General features: G+C 39.6%; 1 protein-coding gene across 7 annotated transcripts in view; it reads left to right on the forward strand.

The window, feature by feature from the left end:
- The window catches only part of Tet (tet methylcytosine dioxygenase-like), a 144,160-nt gene extending 122,900 nt beyond the window's left edge, over positions 1–21,260 (forward strand). For all 7 annotated transcript variants that reach the window (XM_069124069.1, XM_069124072.1, XM_069124068.1 and 4 more), the window contains 8 exons: positions 3,499–3,736; positions 4,358–4,593; positions 5,051–7,796; positions 8,174–8,349; positions 8,723–9,076; positions 9,389–9,616; positions 9,719–9,873; positions 9,966–21,260. In XM_069124069.1, the coding sequence (XP_068980170.1) occupies positions 3,499–3,736; positions 4,358–4,593; positions 5,051–7,796; positions 8,174–8,349; positions 8,723–9,076; positions 9,389–9,616; positions 9,719–9,873; positions 9,966–12,666 (6,834 nt within the window). In that variant the 3' untranslated portion in view covers positions 12,667–21,260. The remainder of the gene's footprint in view (positions 1–3,498; positions 3,737–4,357; positions 4,594–5,050; positions 7,797–8,173; positions 8,350–8,722; positions 9,077–9,388; positions 9,617–9,718; positions 9,874–9,965) is intronic.
- The last annotated feature ends 299 nt before the right edge of the window (positions 21,261–21,559 follow it).

The following is a 21,559-nucleotide window of genomic DNA, read 5'->3' on the forward strand; positions in this document are numbered from 1 at the left end:
GGCACTGTCCATCTTCCTCTATCATTCCTTCGTCGTTCTCCGTTCTTCTTTCTCGAGTTTCTCGTTCCCATCCAATGAGCTTTTCCCGTCCTCGTCCATCCGTTTCTTCGCGGGGAGGCCATCTCGCTCGCGAACCACACGCAGATACATGCGGATCGAAGCTGAAGGCCCTCTTTCCCTCTCCTAACAAGCAGAAAACGGTAGTGATGGCCGCAACACGGAACTCGAGCAAGGTTGAGGACTGAGTAAATTTTGAGCCGGGTTCGAAGGAATTCGAAACAACTTCTCTTCGTTTCCTTTTCTAATTGTATATTTTCTTATAGTAATGTATTATCTATATGTACATAAACATTCTATTTATATCAAAAACATTTTGATGTATATTATAAATATTAACGACTCGAGCAATTAAATTGTTCGAGGTATGTTAAGTATAAAGAAAGATTTAAGAAAATGATGTAAGGCCGAGAAGCTGTCCTAAGCCGATAAGTGAGATGTATATATAATAAATGATAAATAATACATAATAAGAAAGATTTAAAACTTTGGTCAGGATTGCAGGAAGGAATTTTTAATTCTTCATAAAGAAACAGGACATTTCATCCTTAAATTTCTTCTGAATTCCTACTTCTACTAGAAGAAATTTCAGATGTTTGCCTTAACCGAATGGTTGCATAAGGTAGCAAAAGTGTTGATAAGTGTTTCAGATTTTTTTTTAATTTTTTGGAAGCTTGGTATAATAAAAGAATTAGATTTGGATATAAGCAAGCTAGTTCGTCCATGGAGATCGAAATTCGATGTATCTTTTATTTGGAATTAATATAGGTAAATTGAAACAAAATGTTTATTATTTGAAATTCCAAATGCAGTCGTAACAAAGAATCTGTGAAATTTTGTGGATTTAAATGAGACGAGTCGAAGAGAGATTTGATTAATTGAAGAATTGAATATTAATATAACATTGAAAAATGGAAAATCAATTTTAGAAGGGAATGAAGTACAGAATGATGTTACTATATTTCGACATCGTTGTACATCATGCTATAGAGATCGGAGATGTCGCAACATTTTAAGACTTTCTACCATTCTGAGAGCGGTTATAATAATTGTCTTTTCCTTACTTCACAAGTTTTCAAACGATTCAAGGACACAGAAACAGTAGCATAAAGTTTTTGTTGGAAATTTCGGAAGACAAAATTAAATAGCATTGTATGTTCTACATTTCTTCTCTGTTACCTTTATAGTCATGCACTCATACGGTTGCAAAGTATAATTTTACTCTTTCATATATTCTATATATCCTACGTCTATAACAGGGTAACCTAAATTCCCTATCAGACATCAAAATGGTACTCTGCCCAACAATTCTTCCCGTTTTATGCTACAGCTTCAAAACCTTCTTCGATAACATGATAGGCTTCTTAAGCTTCTAGTAGAAATTTCAAAAGACAAAACTAACATCTTGAAAGATAAATTAGAGGAAGATAAATTAGAGAATTCATTTCTCTTGGTATATGCACGTGTTTAGCTTATGTTTAATTCAGGTATAGTTCCAAAAGATACGGTGACATAACAGTCACGTACATGTAAATATTCCACTTTCCTCTTTCTCTATCTTAAAACGCTATTACACACTAGCTTCTTCCATTTAATGAAACTTTCTCATTTAATATCATCTGTCTCGCGTAATTAATGAACATAATTAAAAATGAAAAAATAATTGCTCTCTCTAGTCTCGATATCTTCATACGAAGTCTTCTATCTCATATTTCTGCGTTAGTTTATATACAACGATCCAGTTGAAAAGTGCAATTACTATCTTTAGTATGTGCCAATAGCACAAATCAGATCAGAATGAAACTCTGTGCCACAACTCGTCCGATCTTACAACACATCATAATTTCAAAACCTTCACTGAAAATACCCTCTCAATGCTGCAAGCTTCTTCAAGCCATCGCTGGTCGGGACTCGAACGAAAATAAACGAAAGTATGTACATCGCGCAGGTATAGTTCTTCATACGTGGCGATTCCATTGTATTGTCTCGCGGATCCACTACACGAAAGTTCCATATGTCTGAAGGAAGAAGACCATCGTCGACCGATTATCATCGTCGCCAAGTCCTGGCATTTTCTCGGCCCGGTTTCGCAACATCGACCAATTCCCCGTGAGATTCTCCGCGTTCCACGATGGTTCATTCGTTTCCACGTTGATCTCTGTTTCACCCCCGCGTCTGCATCGAACAGTCACGGGAACACGTCGAAACTACGTAAAAGGGGTTGCATTCGTCGAATCGAGTCACGCGACTCTCTCTTTGTTCGCGAGATTGATAGCTTTACGAGGCAGCGGGAGGTCGAGAAGCAAGTTTTGACCATGAGAACGCGCGAAGGCATGCAGGAAATAATGGTAGACCACGGCGCGGCGGTGCCCGCGGACCACGCGAACCCACCTCCCGGGATGATTAATGGCTTTATTACCGCGCTGCTTCGAGCTCTTTATTTAATTGGGTCGCGAACGTGTGCGTATATACTGTCATAGCTGAAGGAGTTCGTAGAATCGTTGAAGCGTGTGCTCAATATGCTGTTCGTTGGACGCTGGAAGAAGTTGAGAACCTCTGCGCTGTGCATAGTTAAGGAACCATTGCTGACGAATGGCTATTCCCCCACTCTGTACACGACAGTGGCTATCAGTTCGTTCGAGCTTCGAATCGTTGAACGTTTCCGAGTGTAGTCTCGTTCAAATTAGTCATTGCTTTAATTTAACATGGAATCACCTTCTTTTGGTGCAAACTTGTTGCTCCGATTTGAAATATTCTATAGTTTGCATGCTTGCCCTCATTAGCTAAGTTATTTGACTTCAGGTTGATGGTATTCGAACAACTCGAAAACACTCGATCAGTGTGAAATTGTTGCTTAGTCGACTTGAAATATTTCTTCGAGCTTCTATGCTCATCCTTGTTATTCGAGCCCATTGTATACAAATAACTTGATACTAGTTTATTAAAGATTCGTTTGGATTAATCAAGTTACTTGATTCACGCTGATTGTATTCACTTAACATGGTTTCAAGTTTATGTTCACACATAGGTATATCAGTCAAGTAACTTCACTTACAAATTGTCTAAATCCAAGACAATCTATCTTCGAGTGAATGTCTAAAATGGCGAATATTTAAAGTAGACTTCGCTTGAGGAACCAGTATCGAGGCTAGAAATAACATTACATTACCCATATACCAACTGTCGATTCTTCCGCATCAAGAAATAGTCCAAAAAATCTCGATCAAAGTTTGAAAGGATATTTCAAGACAAAAATCACATTAACTCTGAACTTTCTACTCTTTGTTGAGTAGAACAAGTTCAGCTACTTTTCCATGTTACTTCTTTTTTTCTTTAGTTGAAAAATTTACAAAGTACGAAAAAGCTTAATGTGTGTTAGAAAACTATTAAGAGCTTCGATTCAAGGTGAAACTAAAGTTAGGTCCCATGTTGATGTTACAGTCACCCGGAGTGATGCCATTCTACGGTGATACTGGCGCCGGTTTCCGGCCAGCAGCCGGCTTTGGGAATACTGTTTGGCACCAGGGAGTCGCTCCCGTGGGAGCAGTTGCGGTTGAAACGTCAGCAGCACCATGGCCACCTCAGCAGTTCATTCAACAAATTCCTGCTCCGAATCAGCTCGAAGAGCTGAGGTATCATACCCAATACACCGCCGCAGCGCCATACCATCCACAACCAGGTAATTGAAGAGGGAATCGATTTTGAAGAATTTACGAATTTTTCCGATACGTGTCTCTTCTTTTTTTTATTTTACCTTCTCAAGTTTTATCGAGTAGAAAATATTTATTCCCGTTAGAAATTTCACAATCTTAACTCATCGATCCTGAGATATTTATATTCTTCGACTATTATAAAATAACGTCATAGCATATGCTATAAAATATTTACTACCTTGATGCTAATTTTAAAATTTCAATAGATATAAAGCAACATTAATTTTGATAAAAAAAAAAAAGCTAGAATGAGTCTCTCAGCCACTAATATGCAATTTCATTGATCAGTTTGTTACAAGGAAATGGTACAAACAACGTTAGATTTTAAGATGTATTGAAAAAAATAATGTTGTAACATCATCGTCTTTCTCTATTTTTCGATTTATAACGCTGATGAGTATGGTTTCTGAACAACTCAAATATGATAAAATTCGTATTCACAGTTTCGATCACTTGAATTCGACGATTCAGAATTCCTCGCGAATGAGAACGATCGTGGAATGCAAAGTGTGCAACTATGCAGGTCTTTGTCCCGCCGATATGCCGTCAGTTTCCGTGGAATCGGCACGTGAATTTTCTGATTACAGTCGCATATCAGCAGCAGACTTTCATTACTACGGATCAGTCGGCATTTCAACGTGCCGGGGCGACAGGACAATACACAATCACGGGACAACCCTCACCCTTGCCACCAGTCGCCCCACAAACTGTACCATCGACAGCTCAGAGGCCACTAAACGGTCAATTCATGGATCCCGCTGCTACTGCAACCCAATCAGTTGGTTATGAAAGGCAGGATTACGTCAATGGTTACCAACAACAGGTACAATTAGAAATGAATCGCTTTTAATTAAAAGTCAGCTTATTCGAATATCTTCTCGAACACGAACGAAGATAAAATATTGAATTTTAGAAAAATCTAAGAGTCACGAAAGATAGAAAAAAGAAAGTTTTTCTTACGTTCATAAAGATAATCTAATTAGAAATTAATTAATTGTTAAATCCTCTGGATCATTTTCAATTATGGTGTTCAGTCGTTAAAAAACATTTTTCTCAATGAAGTTTTTCTGTAATTTTCTCTCATATTTTTAAGATGGTAATATGAAAGTTCGAGGACCGTTGAACCATTAAATATATCTAAAAATATCAAAGCCTAAAATATTTTTTAATGCACCTAAAATTAAAGTTAATCTCTCACGAAGCATCCTCGTGAATAGCAATAATATACAGTCAATTCCCGAACGTTTTTGAGTTATAGATGGAATGATGCGTTTTTCCAGGACGTGACGATGGCACCGCCGCCTTCAACCACTCCGACGAGTCGTAGCAGTTCCGTACACATGGACAACCAGCAGCAACAGCAGGCCTCTCAGCAACCACCGTCGCAACCGCAACAACAGCCAACGGATACGCAGGTGAAGGGATTCGCGACGATCGCGGCCAGCAACGTGTCGGGAAACGAGATGCCTGGGTATCCACTTCAACCGGGCCCACAGAGTTTACACAACTCTAACGGATATCCAGGCTACGTGGAAATGGGTCAACAAGTACAGAACCAATGGCAGCCGCAGCAGGTATCTCAGCAACCACAACACCAGCAACAGCACATGCAACGGCAACATTCGATACCTGACGGTGGCCAACGGCATTTATGGTCCGATACCAGTACCGGTACGAAAATGAGCAACGTGAGCAACAACATGAACTGGTCGGATGGGACGTTACAGCAACAGCATCAGCAACACCAGAAACCTCCTCAACAACAACAGCAACCGGGTATGCAGAGCAATAGTATGAAAGGACAAGAGACACAGCAAAATATGCAGATGCAAGGACAACAAGAATTACCCCGACCAGCGAGCCATATGAGTTGGGAGAACGGTAGCGTGAAGGAGACGCCACAGACTCCGCAGTCGTGGACAGATAATACAGACAACAGTCAGCAGCAACAAACTCAGGGAAATTGGTCGCGGCAGAGTCCGAAGCTGAGGGACGCATCGCAGAATCCGAGATTGACACCGTCTAGTCAACAACAGCAGCCTCAGCACCAAGGCTGGCTGCAGCACTCGCCGAAGTTGTCAGACCATCAGCAGAATCCGTCTCATCAGAACGCCCGGATGACGCCCTCCAACCAACACAACTGGCAGCAGAGCAGTCCAGAGATGCAACAGAACTCGAGTCAACAGAATCCAAGGCTGACGCCATCTAACCAACAGATGCCGCAACCTGGGACGCAGCAACAGCAACAACAACAGCAACAGCAGCAGCAGTGGTCGCAACAAACGAAACTGGAGAAGAGTCCTAGACTTACTCCGTCTAATCAGATGTCCTGGCCAGACACGCCAACTAGTCAACCGAATTGGTCGCCTAATAGTATAAAGAGCGACAGTAGTCAACAACCTCAACAACAATGGCCAGATTCGCAGCCTAGTCCAAGGAGAACACCTGGCCATCAACCGGGAACGTGGCAGCCTCAGCCACCCACACAAGAGAATAAAATGGAGAGCCAAATGTCTTGGTCACCGAACTCGGTGGCCGAGAACCAACCTACCTGGGGCCAACAAACGACCAAACAAGACATGCAGAATTCCGGGGAAAGAGTGCTTTGGCAGCAACAAGACACCGGAAAACCGAATGGGTTCGTCGATACGCAAGATACTCAGGAGAGTAATGTATTTGCTCAATCAAATCGCGTGAATTTGAACAGTCGACTGAAATCGATGATTCTAAATAAACAACAACAGCAACAGCAACAACAACAACTACAGCATCAACAGCTTCAACAGCAGCAATCGCAGCAACAGTCTCAGCATCAAATGAGCCATCAGGAGCAACATCACAATATGCATCATCAAATGCAATCTCAACATGTGAACAGTAACAACGGAGCTAACGGCGAATACCATACAGAAGACAGGATACGAGACACGCATGACAATACGGAGAAATTGCAAGAGAAGCAGGCGGACCAGTATTTAAGTCAGTCGAATATCATCTCGATGACGCAATCCAACGAATCCTTGACCGGTAATTTTTTATTGCATAGCCACCACCCTCGGGTCGATAGTTTGCCCGATGGTGGTGGCTTATGGGAATGGTCAGGAGGAAGTAATAACACATTAAACAACGGTACCGTTCTGCCGGAAAACGGAATGATGGTCATCGACAGTTTCATGAAGTTTGGTTCAGAGGATAAGTCCGTGCTGGACAAACCATACGAAAAACATCAACAACAGCAACAGCAATCACACTATCACCAACAATCACAACAACAACACGAGCAACGACAGCTATGGAAGGATGAAAGTAAGAGCCATGACAATCAAAACATCGAGGATAAATCGTTTCAGAGGAGACTATGCATAGAGCAGCCAACCAACGATAAGACTTTCGAATCTTGCGAAAACAGCAACGCAGACAGCGAGAAGAACGATGGGACCGAGAACGATGTTGGTTTTTCAGAAACTCCATTAGTCGCATTAGTGAACAAGAACGACACATCAAATTATCCAGAAAGCAGCGAAAAGATCGCGTCGACAGAGCCAACCAACAGCTCTAACTGCGATTCCTCTCAGAATATCAAGCAGGAGAACATCGTCGAGTACGGTTGCTCTAGCTCCGATTGCGTTCCATCGCCGACGGTCTCGTCAAAGAGCGATGGCAGCGCGTCGAAGGAAATCAAGAGTGAACCGGACCAAAGGGCGCAGGAAGGTAACAACTACAAATTTCGTGGCGATGGCGGACCCGCTAAAGTGTCTCCGGGTGTCGGTTCGTGGTGTTGTCGACGAGGCGGCACCGAACAACCGACACCCGAACATTTGCGGGAGGGTTGTTGCCAGGGTTTGCAAACGAGGGACGAGATACTGGCCGACTCAGCGGACAAGTCCGACGTAAAGAACGAAGGCACTCAAAGTCCACGTACCGGTAGCGTGCCTTCAACGACTAAGTTGCAAGATCACTTGGACAAACTGAAGAACAATGTCAGGAGCGAAGTGCCGGACTGCAACTGCTTCCCAGCTGACAAATGTGAGTTGCTATTGCGTATTCAGCACGACACTAACATTGAGAGAACACACTAACCACGTTCACACGAAAATATAGATAAATAAATAATCAAAAAATGAACAAAATTTTCTTAAAGAAAAAAATATATATATATAACTATACTACTACTACTACTGCTACTACTACTACTCTATGTACTACCACTACTAATATTACTGGCCAACAAAAAATAAACCGAGCCTTGATTCAGTGACCCAAAGAAGAATGCACGTACCTAACTTACCCCCCTTTCCCAGGGGGCATACCTACTACATACGTGGCATAAATGTTTCCGCTTCTGTTGCTTCCTTTCCGTTGAAACGTCCAGTTTCGTAAGTAAAATGAGGTTCAACCACAAGGTCCGCCAGAGCCCGGCTCGTACTACACTCACCTCGGGGCGGCTGCAAGCCTGCCTGACCTACGGAACGATCTTGAAAGAAGAACCGGCCTTAAGGGAAACGCCATTAGATTCGAAAAGGTCATCTACACCGGAAAAGAAGGGAAAACCACTCAGGGATGTCCGATGGCTAAATGGGTAAGCATATTACTGTATTCTATATATTCCCCATACTTGTACCGAATGTTTACGCATTTATAAAAAATTTAAATTATTTAAATTTTTTGTAATAATTCGAAATAAGCAAATTTTAAATAATATATTGGATAATATTTTGAAATTGATAAAACAGGTATTTACATCTCCATTTGTCTAATAACATTCATAAAAATATGAATTTGCATAGAGATTCGTAGTTCATTAATATTTTAGATCGAAATCAAAGCGAATCCACTCGTCTCTTTTTAAATTGAATTTTATCCAACCTATTCCAGTCGATAGCTTTGAATCGCCCACTAAGATTACTCTGTACTGCTTTGGTGATGGGATTGTAATATCAGTGATTCGCTAGATACTTCGACGATCTGGTCTGGAGGAGAAGATCCTGACCATAGTGAAACATCGACAAGGGCACAAGTGCCCAACAGCTTGGATCGTCGTGGCCATGGTTGCTTGGGAAGGCGTACCCACTCACGAAGCCGATCGAATCTATTCCCTGTTAAGTCATAAGCTGAATCGATTCGGTCTTCCTACTACTAGACGATGTGGAACAAACGAACCGAGAACCTGTGCTTGTCAAGGTCTCGATCCTGATACTTGCGGTGCAAGCTTTTCCTTTGGATGTTCCTGGTCAATGTATTATAATGGTTGCAAATACGCCAGAAGTAAAACCGTCCGTAAATTTCGATTGTCAGTACGATCAGAGGTGAGGAATATATCATAACAATCTAAATATATATATATTATAATTAATTGTTAATAATTTAAATTATCATATTTTTGTCATAATAATATTCGTTCTCTGTGTTGAATTTAATAAGAATACCATCGAATGTCTTAACTATTTGCTATAAATGTCTATTTACCATGTAGATTTCATTATTAATGTAGAAATATTGTATTAAAAATTCTAAGTTCAAGACATACCTAGTTATAATATACTAAGGGTTAATCGTCATTCTTGTCTTCCTTATTGTATACAAATATAACGTTTCGTTCTTTTTTATTTTTATTATAGGAGCAAGAAGTCGAAGAAAGAATGCACGTCCTAGCAACACTTTTATCGCCTCTGTATCTCAGCCTTGCACCGGAAGCATTCAACAATCAGACACAATTCGAACGGGAAGCGAGCGAGTGCCGTTTGGGATTTAAACCTGGCCGACCCTTTTCCGGTGTTACGGCCTGTATCGACTTCTGCGCGCATTCTCATCGTGATCTTCACAACATGAACAACGGATGTACAGTGGTAAGTGACTTAAAGAGACACTTAATTTTTTCCAATACTTAATAATTCTGAAAAGGTAAAGATTTAGATGAAATAGCTATGTTGTAATTTTTCATCTTAAAGGTGGTCACTATGACAAAACACCGATCTCTATCGAAACCTGAAGAGGAACAGTTGCACGTACTTCCCCTTTACATCATGGATACTACGGATGAGAATGGGTCGAAAGAGGGACAGGATGAGAAGGTTCGCGCTGGAGCTGTAGAAGTTTTGACAAAGTAAATAATTTTATTATTCATATGACAAACAATCACTCACACAGAATTATTCTAGTAATGAATTTTACAAATACGTATCATCTAATTCATAGATATCCTTGCGAAGTGAGAGTTCGATCGGTTCCACTCCAACCCTGCAGAAGACACGGCAAGAAAAGGAAAGAAGACGAGCCAGATACCATTAGCAATAAGAAAGATAGTTCCAAAAGCACTGCTGAAAAAATGGCGGACCCAGGACGCGTACCAGGACACCAAGAAATACCTAGACCGCAAATGAGGGACTCCCAACTATCCCTGGAAATGGCGTCTATGTTCGAAGGAATGGATGCTCAATTACAAAGCTCTCAGGTGTCCTCCACTGTTCTAGACAGTCCAGTGTCCATGTACCAAGGATGGAGTTACCAGAATGAACAACAGTGGGGTAGAAACGGTTGGCTCGATCAGCGAAAAAATAATTGGTTAAACCCGTGGAGAGAATACTCGTTCAGTGGTCTGGACAGAGACGCAAAAGTTGACCCAGACAGTACAAGTCTAGACGATATCAGGCCTAGGAGCACCGTTTCTCAGGATGAACATCGACCAGGTTCGCGAAATTTGCCTAATTCCACCATGGACTCGCCGAGGAACTGTTATCCACACTCACCGAGAGCTCATCCTATTTCACCAAGGAGCTCTCATACAGGAACACCAGGGGACATCGGTTACTCCATGTCTCCTAGAGGATGTCCAACTACACATCAAGACCAGAAAATTGCTTCGCCAAGAAGCTCCGGGTATCCGGACACGGGCTACGGCCATCCACCCCCCAATTCCAGAAGTTATCCGAATATGTACGACACCAGGCAAGGTAGTACATCCCCGAAGACAAGCTGTACAAATTTTCCGGTCCATTTGGATCAGAGGAACGCAGTCAACCGAACGAATCATCATCATCAATCGCACAACGTAAATAACGTTCGAAACGTTGGCCAGAGCTGCGATCAGTCGAAATTGCCGTACTCCAGACCTGCGCAAGATTCTAGTCAGCAAAAGTACCCTACCACGCAGAACTACTTAGAGGCTCAAAAATCGCAGATCGAACAGCCTTTCGTGAACAGGATACCAGGCCATTATCACCCCCCTCATACCGCGCAGTCCGGTAGAAATCTTTCATATCAGGGCCAGCACGATTCGAACGCGGACATGTTCACTGGCCTGTCGGTGTCTTCTTGCATGGGTAACACTAGTCACAAGCCGTTCAGCGCCACGAATGCGGATCTATTGCTACACAGCTCGACGCATCTTCCGCCCAACAATCCACCAAACGGCACTCAGAGCTTAGGATCATTCGATCAGAGAAAATATCGGATGTATAAAGTTCCTGAACAAAAGACACCCGGAATTAGTCAAATGTCGCCGGCGCCCTCCGACCAAGTGGGAAGCTGGAACATGCTAGGTACTTGGTACCCCGACCAAAACAAACCTTTCGATCAACAACAGATTTATAACGATCAAATAGGTCCTGATAGGAATCACCAGCAACCTACAGACCACCAGAAAACATTTAATTGGAACGATAGAGTACCGCATCCGGACCAGTCGAAACCATCTTGCTGGGAAACACCCTCGGATCCTTCCCCGTTCAGGGTGCCAAAGGGCAGACCACCGTCGAGGACAGCGTCAAACCAGAATCCAAACACAGACAATACATATCAAAATTCTTCCAATAGAACGTTCCTTAAGCCTCAGGAGCCGACTAGGAACGGTGTCTACGCGGACAGTCCAAGCAACAACGCGGTGCAAAGCAGCATGACGACACATCAAGGTAACCAACGAAGAACAGAGTGGCCGGAAGATAAGACGAAGGAGGGTTTCCACGATTCCAGGCAGAACATCGCGAATTCAAACTCGAATTGTTTTCCATGGGCCGAAGAGATGAAACAGGTGCAAGACTTCCACGGGATGCCGGGCTTGGGACATCCTCACGCTTCCTTCCCACAATACGGACTGTATCCAACATACCCTGTCTTCGACAAACCATATTCTAATTCTTGGGAAGGCTACAACTATCACCAACCGTATCCACACCATCAGACGCCGGAGTATCCACCTCAATTCTATCAGCAACCAAAGAGAGAAGCCTGCTTTCCTTCTCCTCAATATCCCTATCAAGGAGTGCCCCCGTATCAAGGTCTGAATCCAAGTTGGGCGAGATGGGACACTCCTCGCTGGGATATTTACGGACCACCACCTTACTTTCCGGTGTTACCAGAGCCTCCTCCAAAAGCAGAACCACTAGGAGAGGTAGCCGACTATTCCGACAACGAAGAGTGCTTCAAGGACTCGCAGATGGGTGGAGTCGCCATTGCATTGAGCCACGGTAGCGTGTTGTTCGAGTGCGCCAAGCACGAGATGCATGCCACCACGGCTCTCAAAAAGCCTAATCGTCTGAATCCAACCAGAATCAGCCTGGTCTTTTACCAACATCGTAATCTTAACCGACCAAGACACGGATGGGACGAATGGGAAGAAAAGATGCGACTCAGGAAACTAGGTGTTGCGAGTACCACCACCACCACTACTACTACATCATCGTCTACTTCGCAATCACTGTCTACTCCATCAACTCCAACCAGTCCAGCCAGTGCAATCAACACCGAAAAATCCACTCCGCTACCTTATATACCCAGTGTTCCTAGTTCTCAGTTCATGATGAGATCGCCTACGTATACCACCATGACCTGGACCACCCTTTTCCCAATGCATCCGTGCATGATAACTGGACCATATCAGGAGGGAGGGGCCATTGGATGAGTAAACGTCGGAGGGCGCGATTCCAGCCATCGATGAGCAAGAACCGTGCCAGGAATCGATCGAGCGATCTCGTCGGACTGATCGAGTGAAAAAGTGGGTTTCAAACGACACGAATCTCACTTGACGACGCTGTTCCGTGCCGTGCAACTTCGACACGAAGAACGTGAAACGAGTCACGAGAACAACGAGAGAAATAGAGCAACAAGCAGCTAACATTGAGAGGGGATCAACGAGCAAAAAGAGCAAACTGTCATCATGAGAGGCTTTCTATCGTAATTCTATCAGGTCATCGTCCTAGATGTGTATAGTTGTTATTGACAAAAAAAGACAAAACGAAGATGAAGAAGAAACAACACGTTTGCACTGCCATTTTTCTATCTCACGTTTTTTCGGGGAATAAATAATAAACGTAACAGACAGGGGAAACAGAGGAGAAGCAAGAAAAGTTAGCAGCAGGTGACTGGTTCGCAACGCAGACGTTTCGTCGCAGGATTCAATTTTAATCGGGGCTTCCCTTTTTATATCGATCTTTTACACGAATCACGGTAAAATGTTGCGAGCGGACAAGAAAAGGAAATCAGATCAACAATGGATATCGAACACGATGAAGATGTTTGGTATCTAGAACAGCAAATTCAAGGCTGAAGGTGGAGGAGGAATACGAAGCAGCTGATCGACAGAGACGTGTCACGCGCTTAGAGAAACACTTGATCGCAATCGAGGCTAATTTTCACGGTAACTGGATTAACGGCACAAAAGAGCGATCGGCCATGTTCTTTCGAAGAACCATTGTTCTTTTCGAGAAATGACTTCGAATATGTTATACGACCTAGAGTAGAATAAATGGAAAGTAAAAATATGGCAAAAAGGATAAAAGAAGAAAAAACGATGTAGAAAAGTAAGATAATGAAAGGAAGACGAAGAACGAATGAAACGTATCCAATTATATATCTTTGATTCTTTTTTATTTTTTCTTTTTTTTTTTTTTGTTATTTTTAGGAAAAGGTCTCGTATTCTGGTAGAGTCGTAATCGTATTTAGCTAGTCCATGCCTAGACGCGATAGATAATTGTTTTCTTCGCAACATTTTAACACACGGCACACGGAGTTGCAAACATGTACGCTGGTAGCACGTGCGCGCTTGCTATGATCCATTTTTGTACAAAGCTGGGTCAATTTTGTAACTATGAGAGTCGATCTGCCGTTTATTTTTCCGCACGTTCTCCTTTTTGTAACACGTGTACCCCATTGTTGTTGTTGTTGTTGTTGTTGCATCATCACACACATACATGTGCATCATGCAGGACCAAAATCGTCCTTAATTCTAATTCGATTAATCGGCGCCATCGTAGTAGATTTTTATCCAACATCGTCCAGCCCATAAATCATCTAAAACGCCCACAAATCATAACTCCAAAAAATCGAACGACGATATGCATATATAGTTTCGGGTGGATCCTTTGTAAAAGTCGTCTGGATAATCTTCGATGCTCCACATGGAAAAACGGAGCTCACACATAGACACGTTACACACGTACACGCGTATAATACATATACTGACACGAAAATGATCTCAAGTTTTTAAGCTAATTAATTAAACGGTAAATATCAACGTTTAATGTATTTCTTTTCTCTTCTCTCTCTCTCTCTCTCTCTCTCTTTCTCTCTCTCTCTCTCTCTCCCTCTCCCCTTTTTCTCTTAAATTTCTCTCTTTCTTTCGCACACATTGTCTAAAACCTTTCTTTCTCTCGTTTTCTCTCCTTTCGTTCGTCTATTGTACATTGTGCTTGTTAATCATCGTATTTATTTCGTAATTCACTTGCACGTGCTTGCATCCGTAGCTCTATCCTATTAAATCGATCACGTAAAAAAGATTCAAGAGCAAGAACGATGTGACGAAGAGGTACACACAGGCGATTCGATAATATATATATTATACATATATATACAATAATTGCTATAATATTAATATCGAATTCTCGGGTCGGTTCAGTACAAACACACACAAATATACACATCATATACACACGAGAGAATCGTGAGATAATTTTTTAATATAGAATATCGAACTGTGAGGGGGAGAGAAATGCGTCGGTCGTCGTGGTGCCATTTCCTTCGTCAGCTACGTTCTTCCCATTGTTTCTTTTTTATTCTCTCTATTTTTTTTTTTTTTTATTCATTCTCCAAGCCCTTTAGAGTCTATAATCGCGATTCCAGGTCCACGATCAAATCTATGGATCTCGGGTATCCTGATTTATGTTATAGATATATATATATAAGCCTTTCGAGAGGCGATCTTCTCGAGCGAGGAAGACACGCGCACAGAGATCCAATAGTTTCGCGGTAGATCACAGCGGCCAGCCGGTGAGGTTCGACGTTATTTAACGAGTGCCAGTGTTGCAAGGTGAGCCAGAGAGCCAAAAAATGAAAAAGAACAAAAAAAAAGAAAGAGTAAAAACCGGGAGCATCCGTATTAATCGTACGCGTCGTTCGAACGATCCCTATGTTTTCTATACATAGACTAGCTACGTTTGGCGTAGTTACCTCGAAACATCCATCGCCACTTCCGGCTAGATCCGCTGCTTTTCCTTCGATCGTATTGTTTTTTTTTTTTTTTAACTCATTCATCGATCGTTTGTGACTCGATCGATGAATATCAAAATCAAAAAAAGAAAAGAATCGTGGTATCGAACGAAGGGAAGGAGAAGACAGAGGTGGAAAGGAGAATTCAGACGATCAATGTTATTGTCAATACTATTGTCAATATTTAAGGTTCTTAACATTGTATTGACAATATATATTGGTCATCTAGAGGATCTTGTACGTACAATACTGTTGAAAACCCGAAATATTGACAACAATATTGATCGTCTGAACGCTCCTGAAGAGGTCTTTTTAATTGAAAAGAAATAGCCAAAATCGAGGGATATTTTGCTCGATGATAAGACCGAGGATGAATCATGATCACGTATTAGTTTTGTTTAATTGGTTCATTGAATCGAAACAATCGATCGATCGGTTTCTTGCCTTTCGAAGTTTCGATTCACGACCACGCTAACGCGTAAGCGTATGCGTGGGGAAGAAATCGAAAAGAGAATCGAATAGAAAATGGAAAATCATGGTTGTTCGTGGAAAATCGATGGGTCTGCACGATAATCGACAGAGAGGCGCTACTATTGTAAGAGGAAGGGTGGTGAAAAGACGCGTCCATTCCTCGCCCATCGAAGTATTATAAGAATCATTAATATATTATCATTCATTATTATCATAATGTAGTAGTAATAATAATTATTAGCGACAAACAGTAATAATTAGTAATATAATCTAATTTAATCCGACTATTTATTAATTAAGTTTTGACAAAACGCGTTGGTCTATTATATTTTTATTATTATATTTTTTTGCTGTTCTATCTTCCTTTTTTCTCCTTATCTTTTCCTTTCCTATCTTTTTCTTCGGTTTAACTTTTCTTTCGTAACACCGAACGATCGAGTTCAAGTCGAGAGTACGCACCAAGCCTTTCCACTTATTTCCCATTTTCTTTTCTTCTTTTAATTTTGTGTTCTCGCTTATATTCTCTCTCTTTTTCTCTCTGTTTTCTTTTCTTTCTTTTTTTTTTTTTTTGTAAAATTGTTTAGCACGAGCGTGAAACAAAATCGTCGATAACACACTCGTACCTTTTTAAAACGCTAGTCGTCCCTTCCGTTTTCTAAATTTCTTTCCTTAATGGAGTCTTCTTTTTTCTCGTTTTATATCTCGGTATCGTCCTTCGTTTTACCGTACGACGAACTTTTATTCGCTAAGAGCGTAATCGTTCCTCCATTTTTAACGCGCGACTCCGCAGTCTCTACGTTCTAAAGTAGATGATATCAAATAAATAAACGGTGAATAAAAATCGACTATTTTTCTATTAGACGAGTACCATTTTTCGATTAGGTTTTCTAATACCGAGAATCGATCTCAGCCAGTCAATTAAACATCTTACAAACAAAAAAAAAAAACTCACAAAACCAAAATAAAGAAATAAAAATTCACGCTGAAATCGCAAAATACATTTCTATTTTTTTAACCGTTTTGAAAGATCGTCTTATAAAGAAAGGAAACAAAAATGTAAGCTTGGTTCGTCATCCAGTTCTTTCTTCTTTGCAAGCAAACGTTTCGATCACGACACTCTTCTTGTTTCTTACGAACGATTTGCTAACGACGAATGTTTCTGCACGATCGTGAAACGTCTTCGGCTATGACTTCACCCCACGTCGATCTTCATCGAAGACTGTTCACGTTCGATATCGTAGAAATGGTTCTCCGCTTTCGAACGCTCATGCGACGGTTAAAATGAAATTAAAACGATACAAATAAGAAGAAACGCACGGTGAAACCAGAAAAATGATTGGGCGAGAAAAGAATGTTTCTATGAGATTTATTATACACTCGATCGTGATCTATCGATTTCATATAGATCTATTATCGACAACTATTCGTACTTTTTACAATCTGATGAATTAGGTATTTTAAAATAGATGAATTTTAGAGATAATGAAATAAAGAATCAAAACGAAACCAGTGATTATAATAATCTTTTTTAGATTCGATTTATCATAAATGTTAATTCTGTCTCAATTTTACAAACAATGAAGAAACGATACGTTTTCTTATTTTGTTATTATATATGTCTCAGAGCGATCGTCAGCCGTGGACGGATCGTCGTTTGAAACGCTCCTGTTCCTTTCACATTCGCACACGTTTCTTTCCTCGATCGCGATCCATGGATCCGCTTAGAATGATCCGCGCGAAGCACACAGACAAGGTTTTTCTCTCGTCGACTTCCGAATGATTCTCAGTTGCGTGCGTGAGTACAATGTTAAGGAATGTTTGAGAAAAAGAAAATAAATAAGAAAAGGGACAAAAGGAAAAACGAAGAGAAGAACAGGTTTCGTCGCAGGATTTTTCGAAAGGAATATTTTCGTAAAAATCATACGACGAACCGGTCGAACTTCCAGTTACGATCGATAAACAGAACAAACGAAACAGGATAGGACGAAACGGAACAGAAGTGAAAAGGGAAAATCGGCTGGTTATCGTTGCTGTTCTTTTCTTTTTTGTATAGGATGCGTGGAAAAAATTGTATCGTCACGATGCCAAAATAGTATTAAATATTTGCGGTAATAATTAAGACGTAAGAAGAGGAATCGCTAGCTGTTGTACTCGATGATGATTGTCGTGTGTAGCGAGAGCAGGAAGAAAATGAATGTGACGCACGCGAACAAGTTTTATTGCCAATTCTGTACCTTTTTCCTTTCGAAAAGAAGATCGGAAGTTGGATGAGAAAATCGATTTTAGCGTCGATCAGGGCATGATTCGATAACGTGGTTGTACGAACGAGGCGGAATGAGAGCAGGAAAAAAAGAGAAGGATGAAAGAAAGAAAGAAAAAGGTTGAAAACTGTATTTTTTCTTCCAATACCAAAAAGATGCCATTTTGTTTTGTACGAAAAAACCTATGAAAAAACTCGTAAAAAAAAATATATAAAAGAAAGAAGGAGAAGTAAACGAAACGAAGGAGATATGGTGAGAATGTGTAGGAATTAAATATAGGAGGAAGTTTGGGGAGGAGTTGAAGCTAAGCGGGGTTGAACAAATTTTTTAAATAGTTTGTAGCGAGCGTAATATAACAGTTGTAATAACGATTGCAGAACAAATTACAAAGATGCAAAACAGATAAATATTTACGCAACAAATATACTTGATGTATATCTGTCTCGTGAGATGAATAATAATAATAATAATAATACTAATAATAATAATAATAATAATAATAATAATAATAATAATAATAAAGTAAAAAAAAATAAAAAAGAACAAAAAAGTAATGAAACCACTTGTCCGCCTTATGAAGCCAGAATAATACAATAGGTGATCGATCGATAAGAATTGACAAAACAAAATAAAAAAAGTAAAGTAAATTAAAAGTAACAGGTTAATTAACGGTAAGTGCGAAAATCGCGAAACGCTCGTCACATATTTATGTTTATCTCTTAAATATGTATATGTATATATTTAAGGAAACATGTATGTATATACAAGCCCGTATATACATACAGGGTGTGTTACACCGTTAGAAACAAATAAATAAATAAAATCGAGTAGAGAATTAGAAAAAGAGAGTCAGGTCAAAAATGAGGGAATGATAAAAAGAGCGTCGCTCGCAATTTTTGCACTTAGGTACCAAAACAATATTCCCTGGATCCCCCGAAATAGGGCATACGAATATAGCGCTACGTATACACCGGTTACATATGTGTACATATATTTTTGGATAAAGAACCCAGAAGAAAAAAAAAGTTTTAAATCGAAATTCGGGCCGCGACGCAAATCACGAAGTTGTTTCGATGGATCGTTTCTCGACGCGATGATCGTTTACGAACGAACAAAAATTCAAAACGGAAAACGAATAAACAAAAAAAGTAAGAGTTGCAGATTGCATAGTATAAAAGAATTGAAACGAGTAAAAAAAGTACTATGATGATGATTCTTTTCTGTTTCTTTTCATAATTTTCCGTGAAATCGATTCGATTATTGGTATCGTAGATTACACTTCGCGATCGTTTTCGTTCAATGATCTACGACGAGAAAAATCGTCTCTCTCAATCGTGATTGCAAATAGTGCTTCGAGAATAAACGAAATGAAAATGGAATAGGTATCACGAAAAAAGATACGAGACAGAAATATAATTAAAAGATAATAAAGCATAATTGAATGGGAGAGACCCGAAGTGATCCATCGAAAAAACATTCCCCATGCATCCGGTCCAAAAAAGTGTATTTATGAATATTTATTTACGCGAGACTAAATGAGATGGAAAAAAGAAGAAAATGATGAATGAAAGAAAATCTAATATATTGACGATTTAATAAAATAGATGGTCATAAGTTTAAGATGTAAGTTTTATAATGAATATATATATATATTATATATATATATATATATAAATCTACATATATATATATATATTTACTTGTAAAGCGTTTTATTGCCTTTCGCCAAGTTCGATCGCGCCAAAAAGAGCCGAACGAGCGGAAGGGATAGCGAAGCAATGGTGGTCGAAAGAAATGAGGAAAAACTCATTCTCGATTCAAAAAAAAAATTTAAAAGAATAAGAAAACGTGGTAATTAAAAAATTATCGGTCAACAATGAACGTGAGCGAATGAAACGAACGTGAATATTCGTGAAGATAAAGTAATTAATTAATTAATTACGTCAGAGAGTGATCTTCGTTTTTTGTCGTACCATCGTGAACGTTGACGATGTAACTTATTATTATTACTATTATTATCATATTACTATTATTATTATATATTGTATTTTTTTTTTCTTATTTCTGTTTCCAGTCCATGTTTTTAATTTTCAATATTACTTTTAGAACAGGCGACAACAAAAAAGAGAAATGTGACAAACGATAAAAAAAAGGTCAAAGCATTGATCGGCGTGCATTTCTATTCCGATCGATCAACTGAAACGCGAAATACGTAGCGAAATGCACGTGGATCAATTACGAAACAACAAAACACTCACATACAAAAGAAAAATACGAAAGGAAAAAAAATCACGGGTGTGCTTTTGAGCGATGAGAAATCAGACGTACACACGTATACACAGTACGCACACGTACAAATAAGAGGAAAAGACACACAGAGACACGGATACACACGTACAAACACATACATACACACCGTATGCTTAGAGTTTAGTAGCGATTTATAGACGATAAGCGATAGAGTAATTTAAACTGATCATTGCTATCGATGACTATTATTGACATAAGAGTACATTTAGACGAAAAATATGTTATTAAGTAAGATGTAATTGTCCTTTGTGAATATACATAAGAGAGAAATGAGAAATACAAGAAACTTTTATGATAAAAAGAAGACTTGATCATTTTTCGTATTTCGTGTAACCATTCGTCGAGAAACGAAATAAGACAGAATGAATGCAAAATGAAAAAAAGAAGGAAAAGAATTATTTTAATGTTTTCGCGCGTAGGTAAATTATCATTAACATGTACACATATTTTTGGACAGTTCTGTTAATCATTCGTGTACATGTTTATGAGATATTATAAAAGCATTGAGAAGATTCCATCCTACAGATACGTGTGAATGTAATAAATTTATAATGAATTTCTTTTAAATACGATACGTGCCGATCATTAAATTAATATAAAATATCATTTCAAACGATGTATAACAACGATGACAATTTAGTTGAATCCGCGGTAAAAAAAAAAAAGACCAGATCTCGATCGACATTTTCCTCATCAATGTTAAATGTTCATTCGATTGATTGAGATTAATATAATCGATCAATTTGCTTCGATGCATCCATGGAATCAGATATTTGTATTCGCTCACATATAACTCATCGCATGTCATTTTCTACACAATCATTTCTCTTATTTATTGTAATAAAATTGCTTTTTCCATATAGTAAAGAATATGTAGAAGTTGGAAAGAAATTCGCAACGCAGATTCGATAAACGGAAGCATTAATCATGCATATCATGGTACAATAAAAATGTTATGTATTTAACACAAGTGTTAAATGAATTGTACTCACCGAATGACCCTATTCTCTCTAGACTCTTGAATTGATTGATGTGTGATAGCAAGGTGATTTAATTTTCAAAGCGTTTGTCGCGTTTAGAGAACGTTCAAACTTTTTAACTGAACACGACTATTTTCCGATTACATAAATCGATCAATTAAATCAATCATTACAGCATTACTGCTAGTTTCCCGATAGTAGCCGAAATTCAACAATTTGAGTTTTTCTACATGAAACCACTCCCCCAATAGATGTATTGATAGTGTTAAATATCAATGATTATAAATAC

Source organism: Bombus flavifrons, chromosome 11 (genome assembly GCF_040668555.2).
Source record: "Bombus flavifrons isolate JBK064 chromosome 11, iyBomFlav1_principal, whole genome shotgun sequence".
NCBI lineage: Eukaryota > Metazoa > Arthropoda > Insecta > Hymenoptera > Apidae > Bombus > Bombus flavifrons.